Source organism: Ranitomeya variabilis, chromosome 2 (assembly GCF_051348905.1).
Source record: "Ranitomeya variabilis isolate aRanVar5 chromosome 2, aRanVar5.hap1, whole genome shotgun sequence".
Classification (NCBI taxonomy): domain Eukaryota; kingdom Metazoa; phylum Chordata; class Amphibia; order Anura; family Dendrobatidae; genus Ranitomeya; species Ranitomeya variabilis.
This window is the reverse complement of record NC_135233.1, coordinates 400843898-400860971: the sequence shown is the minus strand read 5'-3', so window position 1 is coordinate 400860971 and position 17074 is coordinate 400843898. Positions and strand designations below refer to the sequence as shown.

Sequence of the window (17074 nt, the reverse complement as noted above, 5' to 3'; positions counted from 1 at the left end):
TGGTCCTACTGGACCACTGATGAATTGGCCATCCTGTGGAGGGTGCGGACCCATGCCCTTAACGAAGGGTCCCGGCACAGTCTATATAATAGCTTTATACATCTGTATGTTACTTGGAGGAATAAAACAACATACAGTTATATGAAAAAGTTTGGGCACCCCTATTAATCTTAAGCTTAATGTTTTATAAAAATTGGGTTTTTTGCAACAGCTATTTCAGTTTCATATATCTAATAACTGTTGGACACAGTAATGTTTCTGCCTTGAAATGAGGTTTATTGTACTAACAGAAAATGTGCAATCTGCATTCAAACAAAATTTGACAGGTGCATAAGTATGGGCACCCTTATTTTCTTGTTTTAAATACTCCTACCTACTTTTTACTGACTTACTAAAGCACTTTTTTTGGTTTTGTATCCTCATTGAGCTTTGAATTTCATAGCCAGGTGTATGCAATCATGAGAAAAGCTACTTAAAGTGGCCACTTGCAAGTTGTTCTCCTGTTTGAATCTCCTCTGAAGAGTTGCATCATGGGCTCCTCAAAACATCTGTCAAATGATCTGAAAACAAAGATTATTCAACATAGTTGTTCAGGGGAAGGATACAAAAAGCTGTCTCAGAGATTTAACCTGTCAATTTCCACTGTGAAGAACATAGTAAGGAAATGGAAGAACACAGGTACAGTTCTTGTTAAGGCCAGAAGTGGCAGGCCAAGAAAAACATCAGAAAGGCAGAGAAGAAGAATGGTGAGATCAGTCAAGGACAATCCTCAGACCACCTCCAGAGAGCTGCAGCATCAACTTGCTGCAGATGGTGTCACTGTGCATCGGTCAACTATACAACGCACTTTGCACAAGGAGAAGCTGTATGGGAGAGTGATGCGAAAGAAGCCGTTTCTGCAAGCACGCCACAAACAGAGTCGGCTGAGGTATGCAAAAGCACATTTGGAGAAGCCAATTTCTTTTTGGAAGAAGGTCCTGTGGACTGATGAAACCAAGATTGAGTTGTTTGGTCATACAAAAAGGCGTTATGCATGGCGGCAAAAAAACACAGCATTCCAAGAAAAGCACTTGCTACCCACAGTAGAATTTGGTGGAGGTTCCATCATGCTTTGGGGCTGTGTGGCCAATGCCGGCACCGGGAATCTTGTTAAAGTTGAGGGACGCATGGATTCCTCTCAGTATCAGCAGATTCTTGACAATAATGTTCATGAATCAGTGACAAAGTTGAAGTTACGCAGGGGATGGATCTTTCAGCAAGACAATGATCCAAAACACCGCTCCAAATCTACTCAGGCATTCATGCAGAGGAACAATTACACTGTTCTGGAATGGCCATCCCAGTCCCCAGACCTGAATATCATTGAACATCTGTGGGATAATTTGAAGAGGGCTGTCCATGCTCGGCGACCATCAAACTTAACTGAACTGGAATTGTTTTGTAAAGAGGAATGGTCAAAAATACCTTCATCCAGGATCCAGGAACTCATTAAAAGCTACAGGAAGCGACTAGAGGCTGTTATTTTTGCAAAAGGAGGATCTACTAAATATTAATGTCACTTTTCTGGTGAGGTGCCCATACTTATGCACCTGTCAAATTTTGTTTGAATGCAGATTGCACATTTTCTGTTAGTACAATAAACCTCATTTCAAGGCAGAAACATTACTGTGTCCAACAGTTATTAGAAATATGAAACTGAAATAGCTGTTGCAAAAAAACACAATTTTTATAAAACATTAAGCTTAAGATTAATAGGGGTGCCCAAACTTTTTCATATAACTGTAAGTCTCAGAACAGGTTCTGCAGAATGGTCCGGTGCCCGCAGCAGGAGCGGGGTCATCCCTCCTCTGTCTCCACGCCCCATAACCTCTGATTGCTTGTGCAGGGTCGGTGGTGGGCAGCGCAGCGGAGGACAATGCCCGGGAAGTGTCGCAGTTCAATAGATTATTCCAGGGGATGTTGGAGCAGAACAAGAAAGAAGAGACCCTGCAGGCAAAGAGCGCCGCTCCGGAGGAAGAGGAGCAGTCAGGAGCTGCACACACAGAAGAGAAGATGGAGCAGAACCAAACCGAGGAAGAAGGTCCGTTACTAATAGAGAGTCTGGAGCGGACCAGGACCCTGGAAGACCTTGAGGATCTCGGGGAGCCGGAGATGCTGCTGCAGGAGACGACCGAGAAGATCTCACAACCGAGCGGGAAAAATCCAGCCAAGAAATCAAAACTCATCAATTCCCAGGACATTCTACCGGCAAAGGTGCGAGCGGTGCAGGCGCCGCTGATTCCTACCACTATGGAGACGGAGGATGAGGAGGAGGTGAGTGGTCGAACTTTACACGTTACACATGACTGTACACACTTAGAATCTCCTCCATTCACAGCCAAAGCTGCACTCACAAGTCTGCTGCAATACTATTTAACCCTTTCCCGACATAAAACGTAGGATTATGTTGTGTATAATGTTCACAAGTATGTAGTGGGCCCTGGATCCGTGTAACACCCGGCATCTGCAGCAGCTCCGATCACTGCTGGATAACCATTTATAGGCTGCGGTCAGTCTCTGACCACAGCAACTCCCATCTCACCGACCTGGAGACTCATGGGACCAGGTCACTACCAATGCCGCAAAAATAAACCTCAAAAAGGCAATAGTGGGATTTTATTTTCCTCTCCTTTTCACCACAGTTAGCCTACCTCCCCCCCGTTTTCAATACTGTATGGTCACTTGACACTACAAAATAATGGTCCTTGACGGGGTTACTCTGCCAGAGCGTGCGCCTTGCTGCTGCACCCTGCCTGTACTTGCTGCTCTGCTGCGGGGATGTGACTGTTGCATCTGGCTTTTAAGTAGGTGGCGCTGTAGAGTTTAAGTCCTCTTTTTCTCAGAAGAGGCAATTTGCATATTTAAATTCCCAGAGGAGCATTGTACGGCAAATAAGCCTCCTTACCTTGACAAGCCAGAGCTGGTATGTCACTCTCCATAAGGAGAAACGTTACCCCTTAGACCCCATGTCCAGAGCCTCTCACCTAGCCAAATCAGTTCTCATGCTTCGCACTGACGAGGGCCAACAGCCCGAAACACCGTGTCTGCGAATTGAGATACTGATTTGGCTTTTATCCTAAGTCATATTGTACGACTCGTTAAAGGGTTGATTGTGACTTGTAGGATCGCTACTTCCAATAGGTGGCGCTGTAGAGTTTAAGTCCTCTTTTTCTCAGAAGAGGCAATTTGCACCTTTTAAGTGAGCAATGCAGAAAATACTACATGTCCCAGAATGCATTGTAGCATCAGTAACTGCCAGCAGAAAGTAGTAGCATTTTAACCCTCGGCATCCGGTTTCGGTAGTCACGTTTAGCTTTTCGTTCCCTTTCGATATTTAGGTTGATGACCTTGAAACGAGGCAGAAAATGATGATCCAGGAGGCGTTTGCTGGGGACGATGTCGTCAATGATTTCCTAAAGGAGAAGCGCAAAGCAGAAGAAGCCTCGGAGCCCAAAGACATCAGCTTGGTGCTGCCGGGCTGGGGGGAGTGGGGCGGGACCAACATTCAGGTCAACCCACATAAACGACGCAGGTGAGTGCCCGCCACCTACATAGACCGCACCGAGGACCCCACAAAGCGATATTCGCCCAAAGAAATAATAATAATTTCCGCAAACTTACATAATATAACACATGAGCAAGCCTTTATAGAAGCTCCAGTATAAGCATTTGACAAGCCCTTATAGAAGCCCCAGTATAAGCATTTGACAAGACCTTATAGAAGGTCAAGTGCTTATACTGGAGCTTCTATGGGGTCATACCAAATGCTTATGCTGGAGCAGCCCTTGTAGAAGCTCTATTATAAGCATTTGCCAAGCTCTTATGGAAGCTCCAGCATAAGCATTTGGTATGCCCCCATAGAAGCTCCAGTATAAGCATTTGACAAGCCCTTATTCAACCCCTGGCAAAAATTACCGAATCACCAGCCTTGGAGGATGTTCATTCAGATGTTTAATTTTGTAGAAAAAAAAGCAGATCGCAGACAATGGTACGAAACTACAGTCATTTCACATGGAAATTTTCTGGCTTTAATAAACACTAAAAGAAATCAAGAACAAAAGATGTTGTAGTGAGTAATGGTTACTTTTTTAGAACAAGCATGTGGGAAAAATTATGGCCTCACTCAATTCTGAGGAAAAAATTATGGAATCACCCTCTAAATTTAAATTCCCAAAACTAACACCTGCGTCAAATTAGATCTGCTCGTTGTTCTGCATCTAAAAAGGAGTGATCACACTTTGGAGAGCTGCTGCACCAAGTGGACGGACATGAATCATGGCTCCAACACGAGAGATGTCAATTGAAACAAAGGAGAGGATTATCAAACTCTTATAAGAGGGTAAATCATCACGCAATGTTGCAAAAGATGTTGGTTGTTCACAGTCAGCTGTGTCTAAAATCTGGACCAAATACAAACAACATGGGAAGGTTGTTAAAAGCAAACATACTGGTAGACCAAGGAAGACATCAGAGCGTCAAGACCGGAAACTTAAAGCAATATGTCTCCAAACCCGTAAATGCACAACAAAACAAATGAGGAATGAATGGGTGGAAACTGGAGTCAACGTCTGTGACTGAACTGTAAGAAACCGCCTAAAGGCAATGGGATTTACATACAGAAAAGCTAAACGAAAGCCATCATTAACACCTAAACAGAAAAAAACAAGGTACAATGGGCTAAGGAAAAGCAATCGTGGACTGTGGATGACTGGATGAAAGTCATATTCAGTGATGAATCGTGAATCTGCATTGGACAAGGTGATGATGCTGGAACTTTTGTCTGGTGCCGTTCCAATGAGGTTTATAAAGATGACTGCCTGAAGAGTACATGCAAATTTCCACAGTCATTGATGACATGGGGATGCATGTCAGGGAAAGGCACTGGGGAGATGGCTGTCATTACAACTTCAATAAATGCACAAGTTTATGTTGATATTTTGGACACTTTTCTTATCCCATCAATTGAAAGGATGTTTGGGGATGATGAAATCATTTTTCAAGATGATAATGCATCCAGCCATAGAGCAAAACTGTGCAACAATTCCTTGAAAGAAGACACATAATGTCAATGTCATGGCCTGCAAATAGTCCGGATCTCAATCCAATTGAAAATCTTTGGTGGAAGTTGAAGAAAATGGTCCATGACAAGGCTCCAACCTGCAAAGCTGGTCTGGCAACAGCAATCAGAGAAAGTTGGAGCCAGATTGATGAAGAGTCCTCTGTGACCCTCATTAAGTCCAGGCCTCAGAGACTGCAAGCTGTTATAAAAGCCAGAGGTGGTGCAACACAATACTAGTGATTAGTGATGTGTTGGAGAGTTTTTTTTGTTTTTGTGTTTCATGATTCCATAATTTTTTCCCTCTGCTTGTTCTAAAAAAGTAACCATTACGGACTACCACATTTATTGTTCTTGATTTCTTTTAGTGTTTCTTAAAGCCAGAAAGTTGTCATTTGAAATGACTTTAGTTTTGTGCCATGTCTGTGATCGGCTTTTTTTTCTACAAAATTAAGCAACTGAATGAACATCCTCCAAGGCCGGTGATTCCATAATTTTTCCAGGGGTTGTAGAAGCTCCAGTATAAGCATTTGACAAGCCTTTATAGAAACTTCAGTATAAGACTTTGTCTTCCCCTATTCTTTTCTGTTTGATTTTGTAAAGCCTTCCAAATTAAACCATGAATGACACACTATAGATGTACTTGGACGGCATACATACACCTTCTCCACAGCAGCGAGCTGTAAATAAAAAAAAAAAAAAAGTTGATATATGAAGTACAGTTGAAAAATGTAATAAGCAGTAAATTGCAAAATTACTTAGAATTTATAATTATTATTATTATTATTATTATTATTATTATTTATTGTTATAGCGCCATTTATTCCATGGCGCTTTACATGGGAGGAGGGGTATACATAATAAAAACAAGTACAATAATCTTAAACAATACAAGTCATAACTGGTACAGGAGGAGTGAGGACCCTGCCCGCGAAGGCTCACAATCTACAAGAGATGGGTGAGAATACAGTAGGTGAGGATAGAGCTGGTCATGCAGCGGTTTGGTTGATCGGTGTTTAGTGCAGAATTTGTAAATATATCTGACAATACCCAATTTCTGGAGATGGAAACATCCCTTTAATGATCATACAATCAGATCTCCCCTTCGGCCTCGCACCGCTATACACCATTGGTTCCTGCGTCCCTCAGTGCAAAGTCCGATAGATACTGGTTAGCGCAAATGCCTGAGATTTTGAGTTTTGGTCTTTATTATATCCACCCAAACACTGCTGCGATGGGGGCAGATGCAGCTCCTTGCTAGCAGCTGTCAGCAGGGCAGTGAAGCGTTGGCTCTTGGCCCATGTCATGACCCCTGCGGGCTTCCATTACTGACATCCGATTCTGGGTATGATGTCCACAAGTCTACAGTAATTGAGGTTGCTGCCCACCACCCTGGTGGTGCACGTGGATTGGGCATGGGACAAATTGTTATAAAGGTGTTTTTTTTTGTGTGGGATAACCCATCCCCGACATGCGCAATACATGTACTGCCATGCTGAGCGCTGCAGTATCTGGTGCGGGTGTCAGCTCTGTGACAGTGCAGCGCCCACGATCGGTGCTAGCACCGGTTGCAGGCATTTAATCCCTCCGTTGCCGCTGTCAGTAGTGACATCGAGGAGCATCGAGCAGGGAATGAGTTCCCTGCACGCTTCCAACAGGACATGCAATTGCGTTGTCCTGATGGTCTCCATGGAGATGCCCGTCCGCAAGATGGCCGAGGGGGCCTTCAGGGTCCTGCAGGGAAGGTGGCTTGTGCGTACCTGCTTAGAGCAGGATCTGAAAAGCCTCCTTCCCTGCCTGTCATATGCTGATGTGATAGTATCAGATCAGCGATCTGACACCATACAATGGTCTCCCAGGATGGGACAATGTAAAAAGTAAAAAAAAAATATATAAAGTATAAATTATTTTTTTTAAATCCCCAAATTAAAAAAAAGGACCAAATATTTTTCCAATAAATACATTTATGTAAATAAACAAACTAAACGTACACATATTCGGTATCAACAAGACCTATAAAACTATCCCACTCATTAACAACCCCTTCAGTGAACACCGTAAGAAAAAAAAATAGGCAAAAAACAATGCTTTATCATACTGCTGAACAAAGAGTGCAGTAAACTGTGGTCAAAAAGATGGATATGAATAAAAATGGTACCACTGAAAACGTCATCTTGTACCCCAAAAGCAAGCTGCCATACACCTCCATCAGGAGATAAATACTGTTAGCTGTGAGAATAATGTGTTGCAAAAATAATTCGTTTTTCTATAAAATAGTTTTCATTTTTAAAAAGTGCCAAAAAACATAAAAAGAATCTATAAATTGGGTATTGCTGTAATCGTACTGACCAGAAGAATAAAGCTGACATAAATTTTACCACGCAGAACGGTATAAAAAAAAAAACAAAAGCAATTCCTGAATTGCTGGTTTTTGTTCATTCTGTCTCACTCAGAATAGAAAGCGATCAAAAAATGTCATGAGCCCGAACATGGTACCAATAAAAACATCAACTCATCCTGCAAAAAACAAGCCATAACATGACTGTTGGCCGAAATATGGAAAAATGATAGCTCTCAGAATGTGGTGATGCAAAAGCTAGTTTTCGCAATAAAAATCGTCTTTTAGTGTATGACAGCAGCCAAACATACAAACCCGATAAAGATCTGGTATCGCTGTAATCGCACCAGCCCAAAGAATAAAGTCGCCTAATCAATTATACCATTATGAGGAACGGCGTAAAAAATAAAACCAATTCTTCACACTGTTGATTTTTTTTCATTCTGCCTCCCAAAGATTGCAGTAAGGCTTTGTCGCACATTTATCCTGCTCTCTGCATTGAGCGCTTTCACCAGGGTTTCCGTGTAAATCTCTCAATATGTGATTCAGATGAAACCTCTGGCAGAAGATTTGCGATAATGAGGCAGAGGCACTGTGTACCCTTTGGATGTGGGCCTTCATTGCCCGTCCTTTTAGGATTGCATAAAAGTGCCGTCGGTCATAATTTTGTGCAGTTCTGAAAAGGACACCGCTGACCAGAGGCCAGACAGAGTCCTGAGTAACTCTGCTGCCTCATTATAGTGAATGGATCCATCGGGGGTTTCGTCTGTCACGTCACTCAGAGATTTAGATGGAAACCCCGATGTAAGTGCTCGGCATAGAGTGCCGGGTAACTGTGATCATAAATGTTATGTACAAAATGTTCCCAATAAAAGATATAAAGAAAGCTATAAAGATACATAGGAGGCTTCCACGTTACTGGCAGCACAAAGGCTATGGAAAAGCGAAATGGCTCCTTGACCCCAAAAGAAATTCAGCAAATTTACAGGTGTGTGTCTCCAGAAGCATGAGCCGGTTATAATGTACTGGTAACTGCAATGTACTGGTCACTACAACGGCAGTTTGCAATTTTCAGTGAGCAACATTCATTGCTGCTTGTTTCTGGAAATCACACATGGAGTCAAAATCCTCACATCTGTAGATAAATTCCCGAAGAGTTAGAATTTCAAAAATTGGGTCACTTGAGGGGGATTCTCCTCTTCTAGCATTTATGGGTACTTTATATGGAATCCTCAAACTATTCTGGGAAAATCTGCTCTCCAGGAGGCAAATGGCGCTCCGTCCCTCCCTAGTTTCTACATATGGCAAAGTAGTACTGTACAGCCACATATCGAGTATTTCTACATTCAACAGAAATGGTGGGACAAATTCTGGTGCCATTTTTACCCATTTCACAGTGTGAAAATGTAAAACAATTTTGTTGGTAAAACTTTAAATTATTTTATCTTAACTGCCCAGTGGTATAAAAGTCTGTTTCATACCTGTGTTGTCAATATGATCACTGCGCTCCTAGATGAATTTGAGAAGTTTAGTTTGTATAATGGGGTCACTTATGGGGGGTTCTGCTGTGTTGGCACCTTGGGGGCTCTGCCAATGTTACATGGCACCCTCAAGCAAAATCTGGACTGTAATATGGCGTTTCTTCCCTTCTGAGCTTTGCACTGTGCCTCAAAAGTAGTTTTTGATAACATATGGGGTATCTGTGAACTCGGGAGAAACTGCACAACAAACTTTGGGGACCATTTTCTCCTGTTGCCCTTGTGACAATACAAAATTTGGAGCTAAAGATTTTTTGGGGAAAAATAATTTTTTTTTTTTTTTTTTGTTAATTTTCACGGCTCTACGTTATAAACTTCCGTGAAGCATCGGTGGGATCAAGGTGCTCGATACACATCTAGCTTATTTCCCTAAGGGGTCTAGTTTCCAAAATGGCATCACGTGTTGGGGGTTTCCACTGTTTAGGCCCATCAGGGGCTCTCTAAATGCGACATGGCGTCCACTAATTATGCCAGCAAGCTGTACCTTCAAAAACTGAAATGGCTCCTTCCCTTCCAAGCGCTGCCGTGCGCCCAAACAGTAGATTTCCCCCTCATATGGAGTATCGGCATACTCAGAAGAAATTGCACAACAAAATATATGGTCCATTTTCTCCTGTTACCATTGTGAAAGTTAAGAAAAAAAAAATTTAGGTCTAAAGAAAAAATTTTGTGAAAGAAAAGTAACGTCTATTTTTTCCTTCCACATTCCAAAAATTCCTGTAAAGCACCTGAAGGTTTAATAAACTTCTTGAATGTGGTTTTAAGCACTGTGAGGGTGCAGTTTTTAGAATGGTGTTAATTTGGGGTATTTTCTGTCATATAGGCCCCTCAGATGTGAGGTGGTCCCTAAAAAATATGGTTCTGCAGATTTTGCTGTAAAGATGAGAAATTGCTGGTCAACTTTTAACTCTTATACATTCCTAACAAAAAAGTTTAAAAATTGTGCTGATGTAAAGTAGGAATGTGTAAAGTAAATGTGGGAAATGTTAACTATTTTGTGAGATATGACTGATTTAAGGGCATAAAAATGAAGTTTGAAAATTGCTACTTTTTTGACAAATTTCCGTTTTTTTTTCCACAAACGCAAGTCATATAAAAATTTTTTACCACTAACATGAAGTACAATATGTCACGAATAAAACCATGTCAGAATCACCGGCATCTCCGTTTTAGAGTTATGACCTCTTAAAGTGACAGTGGTCAGAATTGTAGAAATTTACCTGGTCAGGAAGGTGAAAACAGGCTTCAGGGTGAAGGGGTTAAAATAAATAACCGTCCTGATTCTTCTTCCCTGGAGGATGTTGTTAGTGGACCCCTTGTCTTTCACAACCCTCAATAAAATCCCGCCTGTCCGATATCCGGGGATGGACATCGTCCTCAGCCTCGTTTCTTTCTGTGACTTTTCGTTCCTGTTCTTACCCCTTTGATGCAAATTATTGTACCAGAAGCCAATTCTTTTTTAATAACCAAAATTTAAAAAAAGTTTTTTTTTTTTTTTTTTTTTTTTTCCCCAACCATTTATTTTTTTTAATGTGCATTTAAAAGCGAGCGCTTGCCTCTGCGGGAGCACATAAATATGAACACTGCTCGTTCTTGGAAGCACTTTGGGGACCAGAGAAGCTGCTAACGCTTGTGTTTTGCTTTGGAAATAACTTGAAGAGTGTTAGCCCTCCCCCGTCAATAATAGCAAAATTATAGGGGGGGTCTCATGGCCTCACAGGCCCTGAAGGAAATTTTATGAGTCAGTTTTAATGTTATGGTTGGTTACTGTGGTATTTGAGGTAAGCTTTGGTGTTTTCTCGCCAGAAGCGGTTTAATCTGGTTTTTAATGAAATTCAGGCGCTCAAATAAGAGCTTCCTATTGGTCAATCTGGGCTTTGGCGGTTTTTTCCAGCATTATAAAAGCCCTGGAGTTTGAATTTTCACCTCAGACGTCGGTGAAAGTGAAGAAACTGAAGATACAGCATGGAGGATCTTTTACAGCAGCTTCTGTCACGAGCCAGCAGAGAAGACGGAGCTGAATGGCTGAAGAGCTGTTTAGCTTCCAATCCCTTACCTTCTCCTCAGAGTGTCAGCGCAAGTTCCCCGTTTCCGAGCCCTCAGTTACAGCCTCCGGTACTTGAAATGAGCCCAGCGGTGATTTCAGGCAACCGCTCCAGAAGGAAGACGCCGCAGAGGACCTTATCGCCGCCCCTTCCGTCTTCATGTCGCAGTGACAGCGCACCGGATATTCGTAAGAGGTCACGCCGCCCAGCTGCTAGCAAATCCCGGAGTCCGGTTCGGGATTCACAGCGCCAGGAGAAGGCGGCGCCATCACAGCATATCGCCAGGAGACCCCCTCCCGCTAACAGCCGTAAAAGCGCTGCAGCGGCTCCAGCTTATAGGGTGTCAGCGGCGCTGCCAGCCTCTCCTCCTTCTTTGAGACAGGCTGCGACGTCGACCTGCATTCAAACAGAAGAGCTGGAAGAAGAACAAGCATCCACAGCTCCAGAGGAATCCCAGCTGCGTTCGCCTTCTGTACAAGGCTTGAGCGCAGGCTGTTCAGAAGACCTGTTACAGAGAGGAGGATCGTCCAGAAGGGGTGAGATGAATGTTATGCCCCTGTCTGTGCATCCTAACCAGCTTAGGGATTTAATTAAGAGTGTGCTGGCAGAGTCTTTAGGGGATTCTCTTAGTAATTCTGCTTGTACTTTGCCACCCATTAACTCTGAGGTTACCCCTATACATCAGAACCCATATAAGGAGGCTCTGACATGCGAAATTACCCCTCTTGGATTCCATTTGAGCTCTGCGGTTAAAGAGCTCATCTGGAATAACAGCTATGTTGATTTGTTTTCTTTACTCCTCGGAAAGAGCATTCATTTAGGTCTGATAAGGACTTAAAAACTGAAGATGATACTAAACGTGGCCCATTGAAGTCCTTCAATAACTGGCTTCAAGCATTTTGTATTTACGCAGCGGTTTTAGGGGAGAAATACCCCAATCTATGTAGCAAGCTCTTTCAGCACATAGACATCATTTTGGAAGCCTTCCGCAATTTCGGAGGCCTTGCCTGGTTCCATTATGATGAAGCGTTCAGACAAAAATTAGCAGTACACCCCAATATTTCTTGGGGTGTAAAGGACGTAGGTTTGTGGATTAACCTGATGCTTCCACAAAGACAATACCCTAATAGACAACCAAATGCTAGTTTTCCAAAAAAAGGGGTCTGTTTTTCATTCAATGATTCCACATGCAAATGGGGCAACTCGTGCAGGTTTCGGCACGAGTGCTCCTTTTGTGGGAACCAACACCCTGGTTCCAAGTGTTTCCGGAAACAAATCACCCAAACAGCTTCTAGGGATACAATATCAAAAAGCGCAGACCCCGGTGAGGCTATCAGAAATGCTATGGTGGCTAAACATTTACCCAAACAAAACGATCAGTAATTTATTATTTAATGGTTTCTGTTATGGCTTTGAGGTCCCTCAATTTAAAGGCCCGGGTTGTGTGCTGGTAAAAAATCTGGCATCTCTCTATTCGCAACAAGAAGTTGCTAGAAAAAAGATTTTGGAAGAATTGGGTTTGGGTAGAATAGCTGGCCCCTTTTCTTCCCCCCCATTTGAGAATTTTCGGATTTCTCCCTTAGGGATTGTACCAAAAAAAGAATCGGGGAGTTTTCGCATGATCCATCATTTATCTTATCCTCCTGGTTCCTCACTGAATGATGAAGTGGATAAATCCCTATGTTCTGTTTCTTATTCTTCATTCGACTCGGCAGTAGATCTTCTTAAAAAATTTGGCAGGTTATCACTGATGGCTAAATCTGACATCAAGTCTGCATTTCGGTTGCTCCCTGTGCATCCGTTAGGTTTCAATTCCCTGGGTTTTCAATTCAATAACCAATTTTTCTTCGATATGTGTTTACCCATGGGTTTTTCCCTTTCCTGCTATTATTTTGAGAGTTTTTCTTCTTTTCTCCACTGGGTAGTCGAATACAGCTTGCAGGACGCTGGAATTCTACACTACCTGGATGATTTCTTGTTTATCGGTCCTTCTTCATCGAATGCTTGTTTGGATGCATTGAATTGCTTCATAGCCATGTGTAAAAAGTTTGGGGTTCCATTAGCGTTCGACAAGACTTGCTTACCTACAAATGTGATAGATTTTTTTGGGTATTACACTGGATTCAGTTGAGATGGAATGTAGACTTCCTGAGGATAAGATTATTAAATTGATGAATTCTTTGGACAAATTTTTGACCAAAGAAAAGGTAATTTTGAAGGACATGCAATCATTGCTGGGCCTGCTAAATTTTGCTCTTCGTGTGATCCCGATGGGAAGAGTTTTCTCTAGGCGTCTTTATAACTCTACTATAGGAATTTCTTCTCCTAATTCACATATTAGAGTCACGTCAGATTTGAGAGAAGATGCCAAAATTTGGCGTGCATTTTTGTCAAATTACAACGGTAAATCTTGTTGGCAATCGGATTTTGTTTCGGCTGATACTCTTAATTTTGCGTTTTCTTGCGATCCTGATACGGGTTTTGGTATCCTTTTTTCTTCTCATTGGGTGTCCCACAGATGGCCAGATTCTTGGATTCATAGCAATTTGAATGTTAATACTATGGTTTTGGAACTATTTTCTATTTTTTCAGGTCTCTATTTGTGGGGTCATTTAATGAGAGATAATAGGATCATAATTTTGTCAAGCAACAAAGGCGTTTTATTCGGGATTAATACACTTACTTCAAAAAACCCTTGGGCCATGAAAATTTTGAGGCAGTTAGTGCTGTTATGCCTTAATTTAAATATATGGCTGAAAGCCAAAATGGGTAAGAATAGTTTAGAATCAATATCGGATTCTTTGTGCCATCAACAGTGGGAAATTTTTTACCAACAGGTACCCACAGCAGATATGGACCCGACGCCTTTCCCACAGGAGCTTTGGGACATGATTTTGAGTTAATTCCGCATTTTATTGAAAATTCTTTATCATCAAGATCATGGGCTGATTATTCAGCCGCATGGCAGCAATGGATTAATTTTTGCAATTCGAATAATTTTGATTATAGCCTCTCCAGTCCCATTTCCGGTCTGCGATTTGCTGAATTTCTTTGTAAAAAAGGGTTATCTTATTCCGCAGTTGCAAAATCCTTGGCTGGGGTATCTTTCTTTTTTAAATTGTTTGGTAAAATTCCGCTAACAGGTATGTTCCCTATTAAACAGTTTTTGAAGGGGTTTAGACGAACCAATTTTAAACCAGATACTAGACGCCCAATTTCCCTTCCGCTCTTAGGGGATCTTTGTGTATCCCTTAAGAGCGTTTGTATTAATTCCTTTGAGGCATCGTTGTTTTCAGCAGCATTTTCTTTAGCATTTTTTGGAGCTTTAAGAGTCGGGGAACTGGTATCAGCTAAGAAAGATATTATATCGGGTCTAATGGTTTCTGATGTTTCTGTTTTGGATTCTCATCTATTTCTTTTTATAAGAAGATCCAAGACAGACCAATCCGGCAGAGGTGTTAGGTTGAAAATTGATGCCTTACCGGGTAAAGAATTTTGTCCAGTTATAAATATTAAAAAATGGTTGAGTGTTAGGCCTATTATGACAGGACCATTGTTTGTTCATTCGGACGGAAGCCCCGCAACCGTTTTCCAGTTTAATGCAGTTTTTAAAAAATGCTTGCGAATATTAAAAAAAGATCATTTAAGATTTACTTCTCACTCTTTTCGCATAGGAGCGGCAACAGAGGCGGCTAGAGCTGGCCTACAAGATTCTCAGATTATGCGGCTGGGAAGATGGGAATCGGGTAGATTCAAATTATATGTGAGACATGATTTATATGATAATTAAATTTGATTTTACTTTCAGGTTACAAGATTGTATGGATCCTCGGAGACTCATATGTTTTTTGGGCTCAGAAGAGAGCTAGACTACGTTTTTATTCTGAGAATCTTTCTTTTAGTCATGATTTTGTTCAAATTTTTTGGCACAGCCTAAGAGGGATGTCCTGGTACGATCTTCCAGCGGAGTTTAAAAAATGTTTTTCTAGGTTTCCTTCCCCGGACCTGGTAATCTTCCATTTAGGAGGAAATGATCTCGGGAAAAGCAAAACGTTGGATTTATTAGCTTTATTTCGATCAGATTTCATATTTTTCAAGCAGTTTTCTCCTTGTTCTACTTTTGTTTTTTCGGAGATCATTCCGAGGTTGCTTTGGAACAGTGTTGAACTTTCGTTTATAGAAAAGATTCGGAAAAGGGTTAACCGAACAATGTCAAAATTCCTTCCCATGATTAATAGCTTCTCTTTTAGGCATGAGGAACTGGAAGGTTTCTTGCCGGGCCTTTACAGGCGTGATTTAGTTCATCTGTCAGAAATAGGCTTAGACATTTTTAACTTAAACCTTCAAACAATGGTGGAGAAATGGCTGTGTGCTAGTGGAAGGGCCAGGTTTCCTTGAACCCTGGCATGTGGAAAATCGCCCTTACGGGTGGATTGGTTTTATAAAGGTTTAAACTTCTGGTTATTATATGAGTTAAATTTTAAGATCAATATGTTTCTGATGGAATTTTGAGTAACTCAAAAATAAAAGACACGGCCATTTTTCCCACATATTATTTGTAGTGTCTTATTTATTTGTATGAATGGGCCTTGTGTGGCCATGTTAGCCCTCCCCCGTCAATAATAGCAAAATTATAGGGGGGGTCTCATGGCCTCACAGGCCCTGAAGGAAATTTTATGAGTCAGTTTTAATGTTATGGTTGGTTACTGTGGTATTTGAGGTAAGCTTTGGTGTTTTCTCGCCAGAAGCGGTTTAATCTGGTTTTTAATGAAATTCAGGCGCTCAAATAAGAGCTTCCTATTGGTCAATCTGGGCTTTGGCGGTTTTTTCCAGCATTATAAAAGCCCTGGAGTTTGAATTTTCACCTCAGACGTCGGTGAAAGTGAAGAAACTGAAGATCCCACCCTCCCTCCCTTTATTCGGCACCTCCTCCCCTTGTCGTGTCATCTTTATTTTGTGAGGAAAATCGCCCTTACGGGTGGATTGGTTTTATAAAGGTTTAAACTTCTGGTTATTATATGAGTTAAATTTTAAGATCAATATGTTTCTGATGGAATTTTGAGTAACTCAAAAATAAAAGACACGGCCATTTTTCCCACATATTATTTGTAGTGTCTATTTATTTGTATGAATGGGCCTTGTGTGGCCATGTAAATTAGAGAGGGTCCCCTGTGTCGGGCCGGGACGGCGTCTCCGCGCTCCAGTTAGCACGCAGCAGCCGCTGCCGCTCGCTCAGGGACTGCATGTGCTGCCGCCTCCAGGGACGAGCTGTAATATTTTTTTGTAATTAATTAAATAGAGGTGAGTTCATGGTAACGAGGAACAAAAAACGGAAAACCACTTATCTCACCTTAACCCGTCGCTTTGTCAGGAGAGCGCTGAAGATTTTGCTGCAGTGCGGATTATCACATCCAAAAAACATAATTCAGTGACTCGCCGGAGCTCTCGGCACATTGGGAGATCGAAGACCCCCCAGATTTGGTAAAATGGCGGGCGGCGCATTTCTCTCCAACTGTTAGACTTTGTTTTAATCCCGTTGATCTTTTGTCTTTAGGTTTACTATAAAAGCACCTCCTGCGCCTCCACGTAAGGACCAGCACCTCCCGAACGTCATCATAAATGAGAAGAGGAATATAAAGGCTGCGGCCCATCAGGTGGGTGTGGACCCGTGATGGTGGTCCGCCAGGGAGAGTCGAGTGCTTGTAGACCCGCCTCGTGGTCCACTGGGGAGAGTCGGGTGAGGGTGGACCCACTATGTGGTCCACCGGGGAGAGTCTGGTGGGTGTGGACCCGCAATGTAGTCCTCCGGGGAGAGTCGGGTGGGTGTGGACCCACGTCGTGGTCCGCCGGGGAGAGTCGGGTGGGTGTAGACCCGCAACTTGGTCCGCCGGGGAGAGTCAGGTGGCTGTGGACCTATGATGTGGTCCACCGGGAAGAATCGGGTGGGAGTGGACCTGCGACGTGGTCCCCCGGGGAGAGTCGGGTGGGGGTGGACCCGTGATGTAGTCTGCCGGGGAGAGTCGGGTGGGTGTGGACACTCGATGTAGTCTGCCGGAGA

General features: G+C 42.5%; 1 protein-coding gene across 1 annotated transcript in view; it reads left to right on the top strand.

Moving 5' to 3' along the window:
* Window positions 1-17074, top strand: part of UTP14A (UTP14A small subunit processome component) — a 36294-nt gene that overhangs the window by 17494 nt on the left and 1726 nt on the right. Inside the window, exons 12-14 of the mRNA XM_077286508.1 lie at window positions 1886-2313; window positions 3378-3571; window positions 16571-16670. Coding sequence (XP_077142623.1) covers window positions 1886-2313; window positions 3378-3571; window positions 16571-16670 — 722 coding nt within the window. The remainder of the gene's footprint in view (window positions 1-1885; window positions 2314-3377; window positions 3572-16570; window positions 16671-17074) is intronic.